The sequence below is a fragment of the Ambystoma mexicanum genome, chromosome 4q (genome assembly GCF_040938575.1).
Source record: "Ambystoma mexicanum isolate Mex_15411 chromosome 4q, UKY_AmexF1_1, whole genome shotgun sequence".
Classification (NCBI taxonomy): domain Eukaryota; kingdom Metazoa; phylum Chordata; class Amphibia; order Caudata; family Ambystomatidae; genus Ambystoma; species Ambystoma mexicanum.
Window position 1 is genome coordinate 1172367101 of NC_090928.1, and position 18117 is coordinate 1172385217.

Here is an 18117-nt window from a genome sequence, read left to right on the forward strand (position 1 = left end):
CATTGGGTTTCAGCTTTTCCGAATTGCTTTTGGAAATACAAATGACCTCCTATGTATAAACGAAGGCATTGTACAAGTCAAGCAGTTGACATTCTGCGTGTGCTCTTTATAATTTGAAATGAGTCTATATTTAAACCCTGTTTTTGGGGCTGTATTTAAACTGTTGTGTATTTAATAAGCTTTTGATGTATGAGTGTACTGAGGTGACTGTTCTTATGTCTTTGTTAAAGTTTCTTTGAAACTGTATACAAAAAAATCAATGTTTTTAAATAAAATAAATTAAAATAAACTGTTGTCTTTATGCGTACCATAAATCTTGTTTGATTGATGTAAAAGTTAAAAGGAGTACTTCTTAGTACTTCTATTCTTACTTGCAAATTATTCAATTAATTGAACCAGTTTACATGATTTTATGCTAGAAGTTTAGATTGAAAATTGTACACAAGGTGTGGCAGATTTACATTTTGAAGGATCATTATATTTAAAGATGGTGCTCTCTATTGCTCTTTTAACCATGTGATCGAATGAGAGTTATGGAAGCAAGAAATGGGCATGTATGTCTGCAACTGTGACACGTCTTGTGTGAGGGTGAAACACGTTGTAGCCATGATTTTATCACTTCTGCCATGGCATCGAGGATTTTTTTTAAAGTATATTTACTACCGGAGTTTCATTGTGAGTGTGCCTAGTTTAGGCTCTGTTTCCTTGTTGTTGTGCGTGTGTACATATATAGTTTCCAGTTTGGGGGGCGGGGGGGTGGCGAGCCAGACAATCTGTTGGGGAAAGTTTATGCTATGTGTCAAAAGTTATTAGACCTAGAATTCTCACATCTTCTATGGATGATTGGGTTTCAATTTAACTATAGGGCGAAACGTGTCAACTTATTTTTAGTTGGGGCTTTTAGGTGGTGCTTTAGCGCCATCTATAAGCCGAAACTATTGCTTTAGAGTACAGATAGGGAGAAATGGCATATGAGGAGGGACACAAAGCGTGTAGGTGGGGTTTGGAAATGTGCGCACCCATTGACTGCCCATGACCTTGCTAATCCCCTATGGGCATTCCAGCCAGTTCTTCCCCCTCCCCACCCACAACAGCTCCTCATAGGAACTGTTTTAGCTTTCTTTAATCAAGCCTTACCATCCAACTTTGCACTAAAGTGCCGCCCAATATTTTTCGGAGCAGTCTTCTGAGAGTTCATAACTTAATTGGAGCATTTGCCAGGCACTGCTGTTATATGCCCAGTTACTCGCACCATTGTGCATCTGCATTCCATAAATAACCATTTAATACCACTACGGCAGTGCCTGGCAAGTGCCTTTCTAATGCCCACACAGAAGTCCAAACAGTTGGCATGGCCAAATCGTGTATATATGGTACATGAAATACCTTTATTGATAGTTTATTACTATCCTGACTGATCGTATTGCTTGTGTCCACCTAGGGATCCAAGAAATGTAATCCATGGCAGCGAATGGCCATAGACCTGTTTAACTACCACTACAATTAGTCATTTGCAGTGTCTTTTTGTTATATGCTGTAACATTCCTTAGTTCTGTTTTCTTTCTCATGTATGGAACCATTATTACTGTATTAGTGTCACTGGAATAGGGTGCTTTATATATATATATGTGTATATATATATATATATATATTCCAGGTACACAATGGGGTTATAGGTGCATTTTGGTGTCTGTTTACTGTTGCTATGTAACAAACCGATGTCGGTCAATGGTTATATTCCAAATTCACTCTTTCTTTCCTTACAAGAGCGTTGCTGCTTCATTATTATAATGTGTTATGTAGTGATCGCTATTGTAATGTATGCTGTTTTACAGTGCTGTAAATAACTGCCATTACAGATCTCTGAGGTTTCCCATGCCACGCGATATCCAGTCCTGTTTTTTTTTCTTTTCATTATTGTAGTTTTTTTTGTACTCGTTAAAGGACAGGACTACAAGGCACAGAAAGAAAGCCACAGGACTGGGTGCCCTACTCATGCACAGGGCTGCTCCATGTGTCGATTTTGCTCTGATGTAAATCAAATCGAAACACTGAAACATCTCGTAACGACATGATCCTTTTTCGAATCGGATAGAGTCAAGTCGCTTGGCAAGGACAATGTTGGTGATGCTAACTACTCGAGAACCGTTCTCTGGATGAGATGTATGTGAGGGGAACACTCTTGACTGATTATCGCTCTCACCTGCCTTTTAACTTTAATGACTCAGGAACTGATGCCAAATGTGAACTACTAGGGCTGATTGTGTACCATCATGTGGTTCGTGCTTCCCGTAATCCTGCACTAAGTAGCAAATTCTCATGTTGTGGGCACAAATCTTCGGTTTTGCCGCTTTGTACAGGCCCTTTTTTTTTGCACACTCTACATGAATAACTACGGTTAACATGTTGGTTTTAAGATTCATATTTTACCATGTAGTTGTTTTTAAAGGAAATGTATGTATATATAAATGTATTAGATTTGTTTTAATTTAAATTCATTTTGTCAAACTTTTTTTGTAAAGGTTCTGACTAATCAATAGGCAAATAAAAAATATGTTTCAAACCTCATAATTAGGTCTATTTTATATATCCAAACCACCTAAATGCTAAGAGTGTGCTCAAGTCTTCATGTCTTTTTGTTAGCAACGTGGACATCGTTATTCCATCTTTTGCTGGTTTGATATAACAGTGCAGAGATGTTTCGGTCTGTCCTGTGTGTTACTGTGTTTCTGTAAATGGTGCAGAAAATCCTTAATCTGGGGTGACGTTCTAAAGTCCTAACTTTCCTGTGGGCGTGACGCGTTGCCTGAGGTGTGAGAGGAGCAGGCCCTGGAAAAGTAGCCAGCGGAGATTTAGATTGTTCTGCCTACAGGACGGATCTCGTCATCTGGGGTGACATGACACTGCATATTCCCTGATTGATATTTATTGTATCTAAGTGAGAATCATACACTGATTTTGGGTCTGAGACGCCTGTCTTAGAAATTGCCGTCTCACATGAGGCTGCGCCTTGGTATAACCCAAACCTATCTGCTGTCACAGCCAAGGCACCAGCCGGCAACTCAAGACCAGTAATGGATTCACTCAGAAATGATATTTTATTCACACAGATGTTATTAGATGTGACTGTTCCGAAGAGGTGGGGTTAGGAACAGCACAAGTAGTACATTGTAGCTGCCCTTAGGCCTCTGCGGCTACCAAAACAGTGGTCCCAGTCCTTTCCTTTCTCTCCAAGGTTCAAGGGAAAAGGTCCCTTAATCCTTGATTTCTTCTGAGGTTGCCCAGTTCACACATTGTCCTCCCAGACTCTCCTAGCAGATAACCCCATACACTGCCCTTGGGTTTTCCTATGTGGGTCAGACATCAGGCAGTGTTGCTGCAGTTTGGACCACAGGGTAATGTCGCCTTTCCCCTCCTGGGTTGGCCAAACAAGTTCTCTCACATTGGTGTAAGGACTAAAGACTCTCTTCTTCCAACAGTCTATGGCCTTGCCTTAGTCTTGTTGCAGGTCATCCTCCTCTCACTTCACACCATGGTACCTTTTCTATCTCCTGCTTCTCCTCTGTTATTAGATGTTGCCCTCCCCCTCCTTTTCTCTGATGTTCCTTGTTTGCCTTATTCCCTTCCTACTCCTTTTTATTTTTTATTTTTTTCCCTTTTTCCCCCCTCTTCCTTTCCTTTTCTTCTTGGCCTCCTGTTTTAAGTCATACTCAGGAGACAGACAAGAGGTAATGTTGTGCAGCATGAGATATATTAGACCAATGAATAAAAGGCCTATCCTATCCCTACTTCTAAGGTGGTTATTTGCCCTATCTAAGGAAAAATAATGGGTGCTCGTCAGGATGTCTTGCATCTAAAATCCAGTCCTCCATCCAACGCATAATCTTGCCTAAATTCTGTCCCTAGCACTAACACACAAAAATAGTATAAACTCAACCAGAAAGGTCTATGAGGGATTTTCTATCCACCTCATCAATGTGGTCTTGTTTCTGAGTTCCACACAAATGTCTCTCTGGCTTTTCTCAGGCCTTGAGCCTGATTATTCAGCTTATAGTGTCTTTTTAATCTTCCTTTTTTGTTTGGGATTCTTAATCCTAGCCCCAACCCAAATGCCTCTATACCTTCTCCCAGGCCACCTACAAGGTCCTATGCTGCAAGCTTCGGGTCTGTCCAGTATCTCTGTAGCCTTCCTTTCTGTGGTGGGTACCCGGGTCTGTTCCTTTGAGTCAACCTGTAATTACCCAGTCTAGAATGGTGGTTACTCCTACCCCGTCTTGGAGTTTCTCTTCCTTCGCCCTGCTTGGGAGGATTGTTGTCTGCACCGTTCCTGAGGTCTAGCTTCTCACACCCCACCTCAGTGTTTGACCTTTCACACCCCATCGTGGGGCCTCCTGTTTCTTAACCTGCCTTAGGGTTTCCTCTCTCTCCCTTTACCTTACCTGGAGCTCTGTCTTTCGCCCTTTCTTGGGATACCTTGCGACTTGCTCCTTCTTGGCCTCTTTGAATTCTCACCCTTCCTTGGGTTGTCTGGTTTCATTCCTTTTTTGGGTTATCTTGTACCTTGACCACTCTTAGACTATCAGATTTCTCACTCCTTCTTGGGTTATCTTGTATCTTGCCCCATCCTTGACTATTATCAGACCTTGCTGCCCTCCTCCGTCCTGCAGTGCACCTTGTGCTCTGTGGTGACGCTCGTCAGGGGAGGCCGTCTTCTTGGCTGCTGCAGTGCTGCTACTACAGTGTCCCTCCAGTCTTTCTAGCCAATTTGCTTGTTGGTTCCTCGCCACAGTACACAACATGACTTCAGCGCCTGCTTCTGTAGGTGCCGGTGGACTACTTCTGGACTTGTTGCGTTTTTTTTTCTCTGTTTGGCAGGCCCCATCTCCTCTGGCTCTAGGCTTTGCCTTGGTGGAGAGAGCACCGTTCTGTAGGTTCCCCATTCGTCCACTCACTATGCTGTACGCGTGGTGCTGCTTACTGGCTCCACCTCGAATGGGGATGTTCCCTCCTCCTTGTTACAGCTCTCTGTCCTCTCTTGTGTCCCCTTTGTGTCGGTTTCTTTGTTTCTCCCTGCAACAAGACGGGGCAACCAATTGGCTCTGTGCTTCATGCAAGGATGCAAACAATAAAGGCTCCGAAACCACACAAGCCATTTTTAAAGGTCCTTTTACATTATTGCCCTGTTCAACGCTCTTAAGGCCAAACAACTAATGGGATTCTGTATGTGAGTGGGGATGACTACAAACCTTGCTTGGGGATTCCTTGTCCTCTAAGGGAGAGTCCCACTAAGTGGGATCCCACTTGCCATATCACTTATGGGGTGGAAAGCATAGCATGCTCAGCTCCCTATTCCCAAAGGGGATGGCTCCACCTTGGGGAGAGGGAACGAATTCCCTGGATTCGTCCCACTCCTCTGTTCCCCCTTTCTCCTTCCTCGCTCTCCCCTCTCTCCTCCAACTCTTGCTCTTCCCCAATCTCTCACAACGTCTTCTCCTGTTCTTTCACCTCCTCTCATCTCCATGCTCTCTTCTCTCCTCCACTCTGCTTTGTCTCCTCTTTACAACACCACCATGCGCTAATCTTCACCTGGATCTTCACACTCTGAACCCTAACTCCCACAGCACCGCTCTGCTTAATTAGTGCTGCCAGGCTCCGGCCAGGCCTCCATAACTGTGATCGGGATCAGCTGTGTGAGAAGTGCAAGTGTGTGCATTGATTGATTGTGTATGGTTTCACAAAGTAATGCTTTCCCATGTCACTTGGGTTGGTTTGAGGACTGCCCTGCAGTTCCGCTAGCTGAGGCTCCGGATCATATTGCCGCCATCTGGGTATCTGGCTGCAAGTGGCTCTTATTCTGGCAATTTTACCTGAGGGCTCTGGACCCTCTTGTCTTAATCTCTCCATGGCATACTCTCAGGCTTTATTCTGATATTTGCAGGGTCCAGCAAACATGTTACTCGCGAACTAGTCACTTTTCTGTCCAATGAGACTCTAGGACTTCTCAAAGATACCCAAGGAGGAGGACCCAGAAACGGCTCACTTCTCCTTCTTCAGTTTAGACGCATTTTATCACCACAAGATTTTCCTGCCAATAGCATGGCCATGTCGAGAATTGGCTGATGGATCGAAAGCGCAACAGTTATGTCTTGCTTCTTACCCTGTAAAAAATCCAGAATAACTGGAAGACCTTTACTCTTGAAAGATAATCTTGCTGATTCTTCCACTCAACCCTACTGATCCCACCCCCTTCTCCACCTACCCCACTCCCCCCTACCCCCCCCACTACCTATACAACCCTACTGATCCCACCCCCTTCTCCACCTACCCCACTCCCCCCCCCCCCACCCCCCACTACCTATACAACCCTCTGGATGGGTTTCCTAGCTATAGTATTATAATGCCTCTTAGCTAGATTTTCACTCTATAAATCCCATAAACAAGCATTGTAGTAGGGCTTGTCCTTCAAGCGAAGGCTAGGTATGGGATGGGGTATCTAGGAGACTGCCCCCCCCCCCTTTCCCCCTCCCTGTATACCTTCTCCAGGCTAGGCATTGCGTAGCATGTGGTTGGTCCTCATTCCCATCTGCTAGCTGGACATTAAAAACTAAGTCAAACTGGCCACGTGCCATTTCTTAGGATCTATGTGATTTTAAAAAAAAATGTTTTATCGAAAACATTAACGAATCATGAATATTGAACTGTTTCTTTTTTTTAGATATATATGGGGGGTTCTCCCCCCCCCCCCAAGCCTCCAATTTTCCTATGTCTATACCCCACCTCAAACCCCTCCCCACCTGTTTTACTCCCTCACCCCATACATGTTTTTAAAAAAATCAGTGATTTTTTTTTTTTTGTTTGTATTTTGGATTTGTTAAAAAAGGTTTTCGGTAACTTCTATTCGAAAAATATCACTGGATACCATCTGAACTAGTGGTGCCCTGATCATGATCACATGGCCAGCCACTCCCGTTTTATGCCAGGCCTAAAAGAAATCGCATAGATATTTTCGTATTGAAGTTACCGAAAACCTTCTTCAACGAATCCAAAATACCGAAAAAACACTGAAGTTTAAAAAAATATATGGGGGTGGGTTAAGGGAGTAAAATGTGTGGGGATGGGTTTGGGGTGGTGTTATAGACTTAGGGAAAGAAAGGGTTTGGGGGGGCAAATACCCATTTTTTAATATTTTTTCGGTATGTAGGATTTGTTGAAAATGTTTTCGATCAAAACATTTTTCGAAATAATCACCTAGATCCGTTCGGATTGGTTGCATCTAGCATAACTACTTTTATCTACTACACCTTTCCTGACTTGCATTAATATATGATGTATGCCGTAGTGACGACCCCATCTATTGTAGGCCTGTCTTTTGCATTCTTGTATGGAAGACATGATTGCACAAGCTTACCCAAGAATGCACTTCAAAAGTGGCATTGTATCTGCCACCCATTAACCGCTGCCCCTCTGTGACTGGCACAGCGTCCAGGAAGGTGGCATTCTGACATCTGATGCACGAATACCAAAGAAACGATGTGTAGTTCCTTGTTCTTAACTCGCTAAGCTAGATTCCTTCGTTGTACTACCTAAAATGCTAAGAAAAAAGGTTCATTTTTACGAAAGAGCAACACCCCTCCTCGCTATCTATTTTTATGGGTGTGGCAACTGATTTCAATCGCAGTAGGGTCGACTCAGCCGTTCACCCTTGTCAGTTCCATAAAGGATTGGGTAATAACGCCCCCTGGTATTCCAGTGCTTTAGTGGGCGGGAGGGCTCCAGCATGAAGCATTCTATAAATACCAGTTGGGCATATTATTCCAAGATTGCCTCTGCAGCACAGGCTGCCAGTCTTTGGCGTGGCTGTTGCAAAATAGCGCCCTTAAGTATGCTTGAAGATTATTTGGTCTGATTCCCACATTTGTTAAACCTGCACAAAATAAGTCTAACATTGCAGTGTCCCCTAATTGAAAGTCACACCCTAGAGTTCAATGAAAGAGAGATTCGTGTATATTTAAGGGTGAGATGGAGGGAAAGGAGGGGAGGGGGATTACCTCTTGTAGAAAGGCAGGCATTGGGCTGCAGCTGACTCGGGAATCGAGTCATAGCAATCTAGGTTTCATTTTTATTAGTCCACATATTTTTCTATTGTAATTTGTTCTTGCTTTCATTTTTTTGCTTACACGTATAACACCTGTACTTCATAAATAATAGCCAAAGCATTGGTATCAATGGGCGAGGCTGACTTCTTTGTATTAGTAGCGCCCATTGTTTTTGCAGCTGAGAACGTTGGAAAACGGGCCAAGGAATAATTAGAAGCGGAAGTAGTGACGTCAGCCACATACTTAACTGTTTTTAGACCTGAGTGAGAAATGTTGCCCGAATATCAGCAATTTTCTGGATAAAAAGTTTGCTGCGGAATTACATAACCTCTATAAATGAAGCACTACAATGTTTTATACAAAAAAGCTTTGCGTTGGTGCGTTTTTCTGGGAGAAATTGTGTACCGCTTACCAAAGCCTCTCACATGCGAGACCCTGGAAAAATAAAGCCGTCATTCCGTTTCTGAAAGTACGTTTGGCCGTTTCAGCGGTGTATGCACAGCCCTCTTTGAAAGGTGCCGACCCTGTTGTCAGGCAGACAGGGAGTCGTCTTGCACACATTGTGTAAACTTCTGTCACTTTTGAAAAGGTGCCAATTGATATTTCACCATGAAAAATTGCATCATGAAAAAACCTGTGGTAAGTAATGGGATTAATCCGGTTATATGAGCGCGTGATGACATTCTAAAGGAAAGTCCTCACAGGCACAGTTATGATATCACATTATATGCTTCTCCTTTATACATGCATTCATTCACTCAATTTAGGTTCAATAGTGATCGTTACGACATTTAAAGACCTAGGGCCTCATTATGAGTTTGCCTGTGGGCCTGTCAGGTCTGACCTGCTGCACGCAACAGCCCGGGAAAGCGGAGTTGTCACTGAAGCAACTGTTAGCAACGGTGCCGTGCTTCAGAGTCCCCATTCCCCTGGAGTCCTGTTGGGCTCCAGGGGAATGGGGACTATCCCGGCCGCCGGGACTTGTACTGTATCGGTGGCACCGGGATATCAGGCGGCGGAAACAGTGTTTCAGTCTGACGGCAACCTGCAGGTAGCACCAGCGGTTTACTGCCGGACTTGTAATGAGGCCCACGCTCTTAAAGAGGTCATCAGTAAATCGGACTTTATACAACAATACGTTCTAAAATACTCATCCAAAAGATAAGATATACGTTTAGCTGAGCTCCACCTCAATCATAACATTTTCATCATACTTGGCCAGTCTCGCCCGGCATGTGAACTCACTTCTCCCTACCGTATGCCACCATGTTCCATAGCTTCACTCTCCACTCCACCTTGTTCTTCTCCTGCCTGCATATGTTCTCTCTCGTGCCCATTCATCCTTCCATTCTCCCCTCCACTCTCTTCCAATGCTTGTTCTTTTTGCCTCATTGTTACTCATCCATTCCTCCACCTTTTTATGATCTATATGCCCATCCATACTTTCACTCACTCTCTCAGTAGCACCTTTGGCAGCCTCTGCATTCCTCATAACTGCCACATGATCTCTGCTCTATCTCCTCTGATCGTTAGTTACACTCTGTCATTTCCCCACTTCACTCGCACCAATGGGATCATTATAACAGCAGCTCTCTGGTACACCAAAAGGCTTCTTCACTCTCACAATATCCCCCCCACTCTTACCAGTTTTCCTTCACTCTCCAACTCCTTTTAAACACCTGTCTTCTTGCCCACATGGTCCATTCTCTCTTTCACCCTTGCACCGCTATCGGACATCGAATGTGGGTACACCCTTGCTCCTGTTTTTCTTCCCCTCATTTTCTCAAAATGTAGGGTTGGGGGTGTGTCGCTGTATGCCACCATCATTTTGCAAACTTTCACCTTTCAGTTCATGCTGTTTGCGTATGCTAATTGTATGGTCTGTTATGTTATGTTAACGGTACTCGGTCTCTTTTAATATATCATTTACACGCTCTACCATTCCATTTGCCGCCTGATTGCAGAGTGCAATCCTTTTGTTTACAATACCATGTTTCCCCATGTAACTTTGCATTTTGTGTGACACCAGCTGTCGGATACAACTTTGGGATATCCCTCTCTAGCAAACTGCCCTTCCATAAACTCTATCACTCGACTCGTCGTTATGTTTTCCACAAAATATACCTTGAACAACCTGGAGGCGCAGTCCAGCAACACAATGGCAATTCTGTTCTCTTGTCCCAACATCCTTGTAGGACGCATAAAGTCTATTGCCACTTTCTCCCAGACACAATTGGGTATTTCAACATTACACGCTTCCTGAGTCTGTGTTTTCAACAACTTGTCACTCTTACTACATGGGTCGCATGCTCCCACTTCCTCCTCCACCATTTTGTCCACCCCTGGCCACTAAAAGATCGCCCTCAATATATGTTTGGCTTAACTCTTTCCCTTGTGGCCATCCTGTGCAAGCCTTACCCTTGTGGCCATCCTGTGCAAGCCTTACCCTTGTGGCCATCCTGTGCAAGCCTTATTAAGTCTTTTATGAAAACGGTATGAGGTATCATTCCTTCTACTCTTGCCATTCCAAGCTCAGGATTACATTTTTCAGGAATGTGTCCCACCTCAAAATGATATCTCTGCATGGCTGCCACCCACCTTGCGATCCTGGGAGTTGCCTGCCCGACCCGCTTGGAGTAGTAATAGATGGATCCATAGTTTGTGGTCACTTATGATAATGTACAGTACTCCCCATACAAATGTACTGGAATATTTGGAGGCCTAATTGCACGCCAAAGCCTCCGTTTCTATAGGTGCATATTTTCCCTCTGATTCTGAGAGGCTATGTGCCTTCCCTAATTTCACTTACCACTGTTCCTAAACTTGCATCCATGCTTCCATGGTTACACTCATCTGTGCTGCAGGATCAAGCCAGTAAAATATGGGTGTGTTCATCACCTCCTCCTTCATATATTTGAATGCATTCTCTTCCTCAACCCCCCCCCCCACAAATTCTCCCTTTCCATTTAATAGTTTTCGCAAAACCGAACACTTGGCTGCAAAATTCTCCACAAATTTAGCATAGTACTCGATTAACCACAGGAATGACCTTAACTCATCTTTGTTCTCCGGGGACTTTACTTTCTGTATCGCCTCTACCAGGCCAGGGTTGGTTTTCAGCCCTTCCTTTGTAAACACTGGCCCTAAATGAGTCACTTGTTCAACCTTTGCTCTCTTCACCGTTGGCACCTTCTAATCTGCGTAATACTTCATAAACTCTCATGTTCCACCTTGCTTTTTGCCCCCACAAGAATTCCATCCTGGAAACATTTGACACCGGTTATATCTCCTAGCAAATCTTCCATCACCCTCTGGAACACCACAGATGAGGAAGGCCAACCCAAATAGCATTCTTTTGTGCTGATATGCCCCCATAGGAGTGATAAGGGCCGTTAATGCGCGTGATGTCAGGTGAAAGTCTGCCTGATGATACACCGATGACGTGTCCAAACTACTGTACCACCCAGGTTTAGTCGTAGTCATTAAAATCCCGTTCACCTTTGGTAGTCAGTTGGTTCTTATTGCTCAATGCACTTGAGACAAATATGCCTGCGGTGCGCTGTTTAGTTCTTATTAGGCAATGGGGACACACCCCAATACCGGCTGGATTCAAACTGCCGACAGAAACTACTCTTCAATTATTTTATGGTATCCTCATTGATTGAGCCGGGAATGCTGGACTGGAGACATTCTTTAGTATCTGGGTGGACTCCTTTATAAACAGTTTAATGTTTTGAGTTTATCTGCGAGTGTTCTGAAGTGGCTGCAGGATGAAGTTGAGACGTCCTAGAAAACTCAGAAATTAAAGATACATAGTGAGAAACTTAAGCAATCTTAGTTACTTGCTCGGTGACCCTCTGTGAAATGTTTCCCATTGAAACATGATTTGTGGGGCGTATTTTGCTTGGCCAATGAAATCACAAAGCTGATGAGAGCAATCAAAAACATTAGCCTCAAAGTTTGACACTAGCTGTTGTCCAGTATTAATTGACTCTTGGGACTCATTACATGTTTGCCGGTCTGGTAATAAGGTGCCAGCAACAATGTATACCTTTCTGGACTGGCACACTACAAGTCCGCTGGTAGGGGCTGTGATCTACCGGCAGTCCTGACCTACCGGTAGCTCTTGTCCCTACGACCGACAGTTGCTGCAATAACTGATACTGTTATTACCAGTGCTGGTCATTGCGGAATCGCAATCAGGAATGGGGATTTACTGGTGTCTCCGCCACCTGTAGTATCCCAGTAATACCGGAATATCGGAGGGCGGAGATGGTACGGTAGTCCCCTGGTATCCTGCCAGAATTTCTGGCGGGATACTGGTGGACTTGTAATGACCCCTTTATAATCTCAATATGAGTTGGCCGGCCTGGAAGTGTCAGTAAAAAAGTATACCGGCACTTTTCCGGACCGGCCAACTCCAAGTCTGCCAGTAGGAGCTCTGATCTACCGGCAGGCATGAACTGCTGGTAGTTCAGGCCCCTACCGGCAAATAAATGCCTGAATCTCCAGCACTGGCTCCATTCCATGGAGTCCTCTCGGACTCATGGAATGGGGCGTTCCCAGCGTCTCCACCGCCTGTAGTATCCTGGTAATACCGGGATATCGAGTGGCAGAGACGGTACAGTAGTTCTCCAGTATCCCACCAGAATTACCAGCGCGATACCGGGTAACTGATAATGAGCACCTTAGTGCGCAAGAAATGGTTATCTGTAAGCACATGGAGAATTGAGGGGGCAAATGAATTTTTATGCCTGGATAGTAGCTTACAGCTTGAAATGTTTACCCATAGACCAGTGTTACTAATACGATTTCTTTTGTGTTGAGAAGTGTGAAAACACAAGCTAACGTTTACCTATACAAATTACTGTGTCTAGTACTTGGGGAGTTTTCTGAATGGCGACACTAGTAACTCACGAGGAACACTGTCTTTCCAAATAACTAATGAGGTGAGCAGAGCATATTTTTGTCCACATTGTTAATTAAATGGAATACAGCAAGTCACGTGAGCCCTCCTTTAAACCTTTCCTGCAGGGAGTTACCCTGGAACTGCAGTCTACAATGTCAGTGACTCATTTTTTTAATTATATTAGCGGATTGGCTTGAATATGCAACCTTTCGCCCATCAAAATAAAATACATATATCATTACACATATGCATCGTATAAAATGTACAGTTCCCGAAAGCAACATATTCCTCAACTCTACAATAATAAAAATAAGTTTTAAAAAAACAGCTGACTCATATTGGGGTGACCATAATGTATTTGTGTTTACTTTTGTCGTCACCATGGCCTTTGTGAACACTTGGTTATCACTGACCCCTTGGTTACCCCAAGGAACAGTAGACGCACATGGAAACTTAAAAGAATCCATAATGAACATGATCTCTGTGTTTGCTGAGTGAATATTAGAAATGCATGCTTGTACCGACAGAGAATCCATTTCAGCCTACACGGTGCTGAGGCTTCCCTCTTTACTATCTTCACAGTTGTTCCCTGGGAGCCTGCTGCACGCATTCTGTACAAATAAACTGGAAACACTTAGCAGTGCTCTTGACTTCCCTTTAATAGACTGGTCCAGGGAACTGAGCCAATCACTGCCTTCAGGATGACCTCCCGAGACTTGCATTAGAGGAGCGCTGATGGTATTGGGGCTCGTCCTGCAGGGCCTGCTCCAGGACCTCGTGTCCTGTGTGTGGGAGGGGAGCCTGCAGAGTGGGGCGCAGCGCAGGCCAATGCTGAAAGGGACCCCCCTGTGGACAATGGATAAAAAGGACCCTCTGCTGGGAAAGGTTAACCAAACAACTGCAAATGCTTTCCTTTCACTTACTGGCATTAGCTGTTTACCGCATAGTACATATGACAGACACATGTTGCAGGAAGTTACTCTGTTCAGTGCAACACAAGCAGCTCTTTCTCCTAGTACACCCACAGTACACTGCGACCATCCTTAAAATCACCCTGGGGACTGGCATCGTAGGTGTTCTTTTACGCACAATCGCTATGCCCCCAGTGTGTGTTCTCTGTGGGAGGGCAGAAGACATTCAGTGCATGATCCCTTGGAATTGACTTGAAGTCAGGATAAGGAATATGTGCAATGATCTTTAAATAAGTGTATTTCACTTATGAATTCATCCAGTGATTTGTATACACCTCCTTCTCTCCGCATTGTGCAACTTTTTACTACCTTTCTGTATCTCCCTCCGTCTACCCCTTCCTAACATCTACCCGCTGACCCCTTCTCCTAACCCCTACCCACTAACACTCCCAGGTTCTTCGAATGTCTCCTTCCCTTTCCCTGCAAGTGGCTTCTGCTGCTGTAGTATCCTTTCTTCAGTACCCATCAATGACACTCAAGAACCCTTCACTCCGGCTCTCTCTCCCTCTCTTACTCTACTCTGTCATGATCATTGAACACATAGAACACGAATTGATGAGCATTCACCGTCATGGCTGTACTTCAAGAATGGAGGTTGCTATGAAATTGACCTTGAAAAGGGTTACATATAAACATGGGCCAACTAGTCGATACTCACCAACTCAATTGATCCGCCAGTGCTCTGGGCATTACATCACCCTTTTCAGTGATCTGCCATTGTGCCCATCACCCACACATGTCCATGATAAGCTAACCGGACGTTCCTGCCCATGCCACACTGCAGTCAAACATGCACAGCAGAAGAGGCCCTCACCAAATGGGGTCCCACAGCCTGGAACAGCCTTCCACACAATATCCTTGTTGACCTTTTCTCCCCACCTAATCCCGCTAGACCGCTTCCCACTTCTATCCTTTATCCTGATCTTCCTATCCTGAAAAAATTGTAACTTCTTTTTCAGCTCCTCTCTTTGAACTTTGTAAATTGCCTAGAGGTCATCAGGCTAGACCAGCACTGTATACAAGTTTAAATAAATACATATCTGCCCTCTTAGTCCTTCCAAATAACCGAACAAACTTGACCTTTTGTTTGTTTTTTGTTTGTAAAATGTGCAGAGAGCCCCTAAACTCTCCCCCCCCCACCTTGACATATTCCCTTACCCCACCTCACATATATATTTAAATTAACCAAAATTCCCCCCCCCCCAAAAAAAAAAAAGAATTTGGTCAAATTGAAAAGGTCAATTTGGTTTGCGATCAAGTATGCTAATACCCCAAATAATACTATTATTGTCTAGATACTGTCCTGTTTTCCCATGGACCGATTCCCTTCTACCCATTAAGGATCATCCTCTGTTCGGGAACACTTGTTCTGAGCGCCTTCTGAGCGAGAGCTCTATGGCCAGAGAGATATTATGTCTGTGTATTAACTCAGTATTCTTCTGTAAAGCTGCAAAGTCAGCTGCCTTTCTGAGCATACGTGTACACATCATGGTGACGTCCACATACTAGTTCCTAAAGACCATGTTCTGTACCAGGAATTATGTCAATCTTTAACATTGTCCCCTCTCTTGCAGATCTATTCGGTCGACGAAGAAGAAGCTGCAGCCTCAACTTTGGAAATAATTGTCCCACGTGATTTAGCAGATGGATTTGTAAACAACAAAAGGGAGAGTTACAAGTTTAAGTGAGTGTATATTTATTTTGACTTCCGTTGCTACAATCTACATTCATTTCATGCATAGATGATGGAGCTAGGGCTCAAGATGATCTATGTTGATTCTTAAACATATTGCCTTTTACTATGTATGTTTTAACGTCTTCCTGGCTCCCAAATCAAGCTCCTTTTCCAACTGGTGTTGACTTTTTGTAAGACTTTCACTTGCTTGGTTTGTCTGCCTTTGAAGTGAGGAACCATTTGAGGGACCTGTTGATGACTATTCTTGGCTAGTTTTGATGGCTCGCTGCTTTGCCGACACTCTGCTGGGGCTTGCTTTCCTGGTTGTTTACATCGGTTTCCAGCAGGCTAGTAGCTGTGGGGCTTCTGTACAGCATCAATAGGTCCTTCTTCAGGGCTAGCACACAATGTGGTAAGCACCACATAGATCATGGCCCCCCCACACGTGAGAACTGCATCTATTTCTAACATCCGCATGGTGACTCGTATTGTTGCTAACATTGAGATCCAGTCGGAATAGGTAGACAGGGTGGTTGGTTTACCGATATATGCCAAAAGGTGAAAACAATAACAGTGAGAAGAAACATCTTGCTCAGGAGAAAGGTCTAAGGTCCGAGTTCATGGCGGCTTCCTAATAATGTTGTTTAATAAAATAACAGCCATTGAGAAACTATCAATGGCATTAAGAAGAGACCAACATTGCTTCCACCATCCAAAATGGAATGTGCAAGTCTAAAAAAGACAACTGCATCTTTGGAGCCCTTAACACCTAGACTCCCCTCACCAGTGTAGATCCTGTTGTTGATATAACCATTGTCCGTCACCATGCTTGTTCCAGAACTGTCCGTTGATTTCACTACTTCAGTATACAGCATTGATAAGTGCACACTGGTCAGGCAGGAGCCGCTAGGTGCCGGTTAGAATGAACCTCTAGATACTGAAAGATCATACCGATTAGCCTCATTCTCGGCAGTTCATCATCAAGTGAGCACCATCATAAATACCCATCATCTGAAAGGGAACCAAAAGAATTTTCACCAGGCAAACTATTATTGTTGCCTATAGAATATACACATGTGGACATCCATAGCATTCCTTACATTTTGATTAGAAAAAAAGGGGTTCATTAGAAGTTCACAGGCCTAGGAAAAAACTGGTGGCAACTTCGTTACAGACACTTTCTTTGGTGGTCATTTTTACCACAATGCCAAGCTATAAGTTTGACCTTAAAGCGGAGCATTTTCTTCCAGCATTATGCTGGAGGTAAACCCGTCCAGGCAGTAATTCTGCCAAAATCTCTATGGTGTCGTATGGACTCTACAAATAGGGATACAGAACTCCCTACTACCACTTGTAATGTCATAGTAAACCCACAGGACTGAGTGACGATAACGGTAAATGTGTTTGGTGGTAATTTGGAAGATTTACAACTGTGCTTACCACCAAACTAGTAATGATGCCTACAATCTGTAAGATGGGGAAACCTCAAGGACTGATTCCAGTGGTGGGGATTTCAGTTACTTTTGTATCCTCGGGCATTTATGGTGGAAATGTACTCATTGCATGAGAGGGTAGAGGATGGGTTGAGAATATGGAGGACCTCCTTCACCACCTTTGATTGATAACATTGCATTTTTGGAGATCGAAACACTAGATGCCCGTCATTAGACATTAGACTGTATGGTCCACAAAGAGGGCTTTTTATTTAAAATGAGAATATCGGGAAACAGTGGTAATTTATACACATAAGACTGGTGAAAATATGTTAAATTGTGAAGGTTGCAGGAAATCTCATGCTGAGTAAAACAAAATTCCTGTTGTGCAGAGGTTATGTCAAGTAATTATCAGGCTCTCCGGAGATACGTAAACACAAAGTTTAGCATATTTCAAGAGTAAAGGTCAGCAACGAAAACATGAATTTAGTCATCCACATAGAAATGTCAATTTAAGTATGTGATGTCTGCTAGAAGAATAGTCTAAAGGGAGAAAAGGGAACCGAAAACAAAAGCCAGCTTCCCCTTCATTCTCTAAGCATTACATTTTTATGACCATTGACCGATCCACATCCCTCTGTGCATTCTTTATTGGCAAATTTATTTTCTGTTGCCAAAAACATTTGAATTGGCTGGTGGTAAACCCTTTTGCCCTATCCTTCTACATCTCCTTTAGTGCCACAAGACTCCTGCAGACAAAACACATCAGTAGGACGTTGCTGTCACCTCTTCCAACTTTGTATGAGTGTGGAGTGTATTGCATTGCGTTCTGATCGGGTGTGCTTGCCCTCTTTTGTGATAACTCCTGCAGACAACAACCATCGCTTCCTCCTTCCTCTCCTCATCCATGGGTAAAGGAAAATGTTTTGTGTGAAAAATAATGCAAAATAATGACACACATTGAATGAGGCTGGGTGACAATCGTGGATTATTAGACACACATGACAGCTGAGATTTGGAGAGAGTGTGACCG

At 43.8% G+C, this 18117-nt stretch overlaps 1 protein-coding gene across 1 annotated transcript in view; it reads left to right on the forward strand.

Moving 5' to 3' along the window:
• KIF6 (kinesin family member 6) overlaps positions 1 to 18117 on the forward strand; it is a 2002255-nt gene that overhangs the window by 20796 nt on the left and 1963342 nt on the right. The window contains exon 2 of the mRNA XM_069608751.1: positions 15551 to 15660. Coding sequence (XP_069464852.1) covers positions 15551 to 15660 — 110 coding nt within the window. The remainder of the gene's footprint in view (positions 1 to 15550; positions 15661 to 18117) is intronic.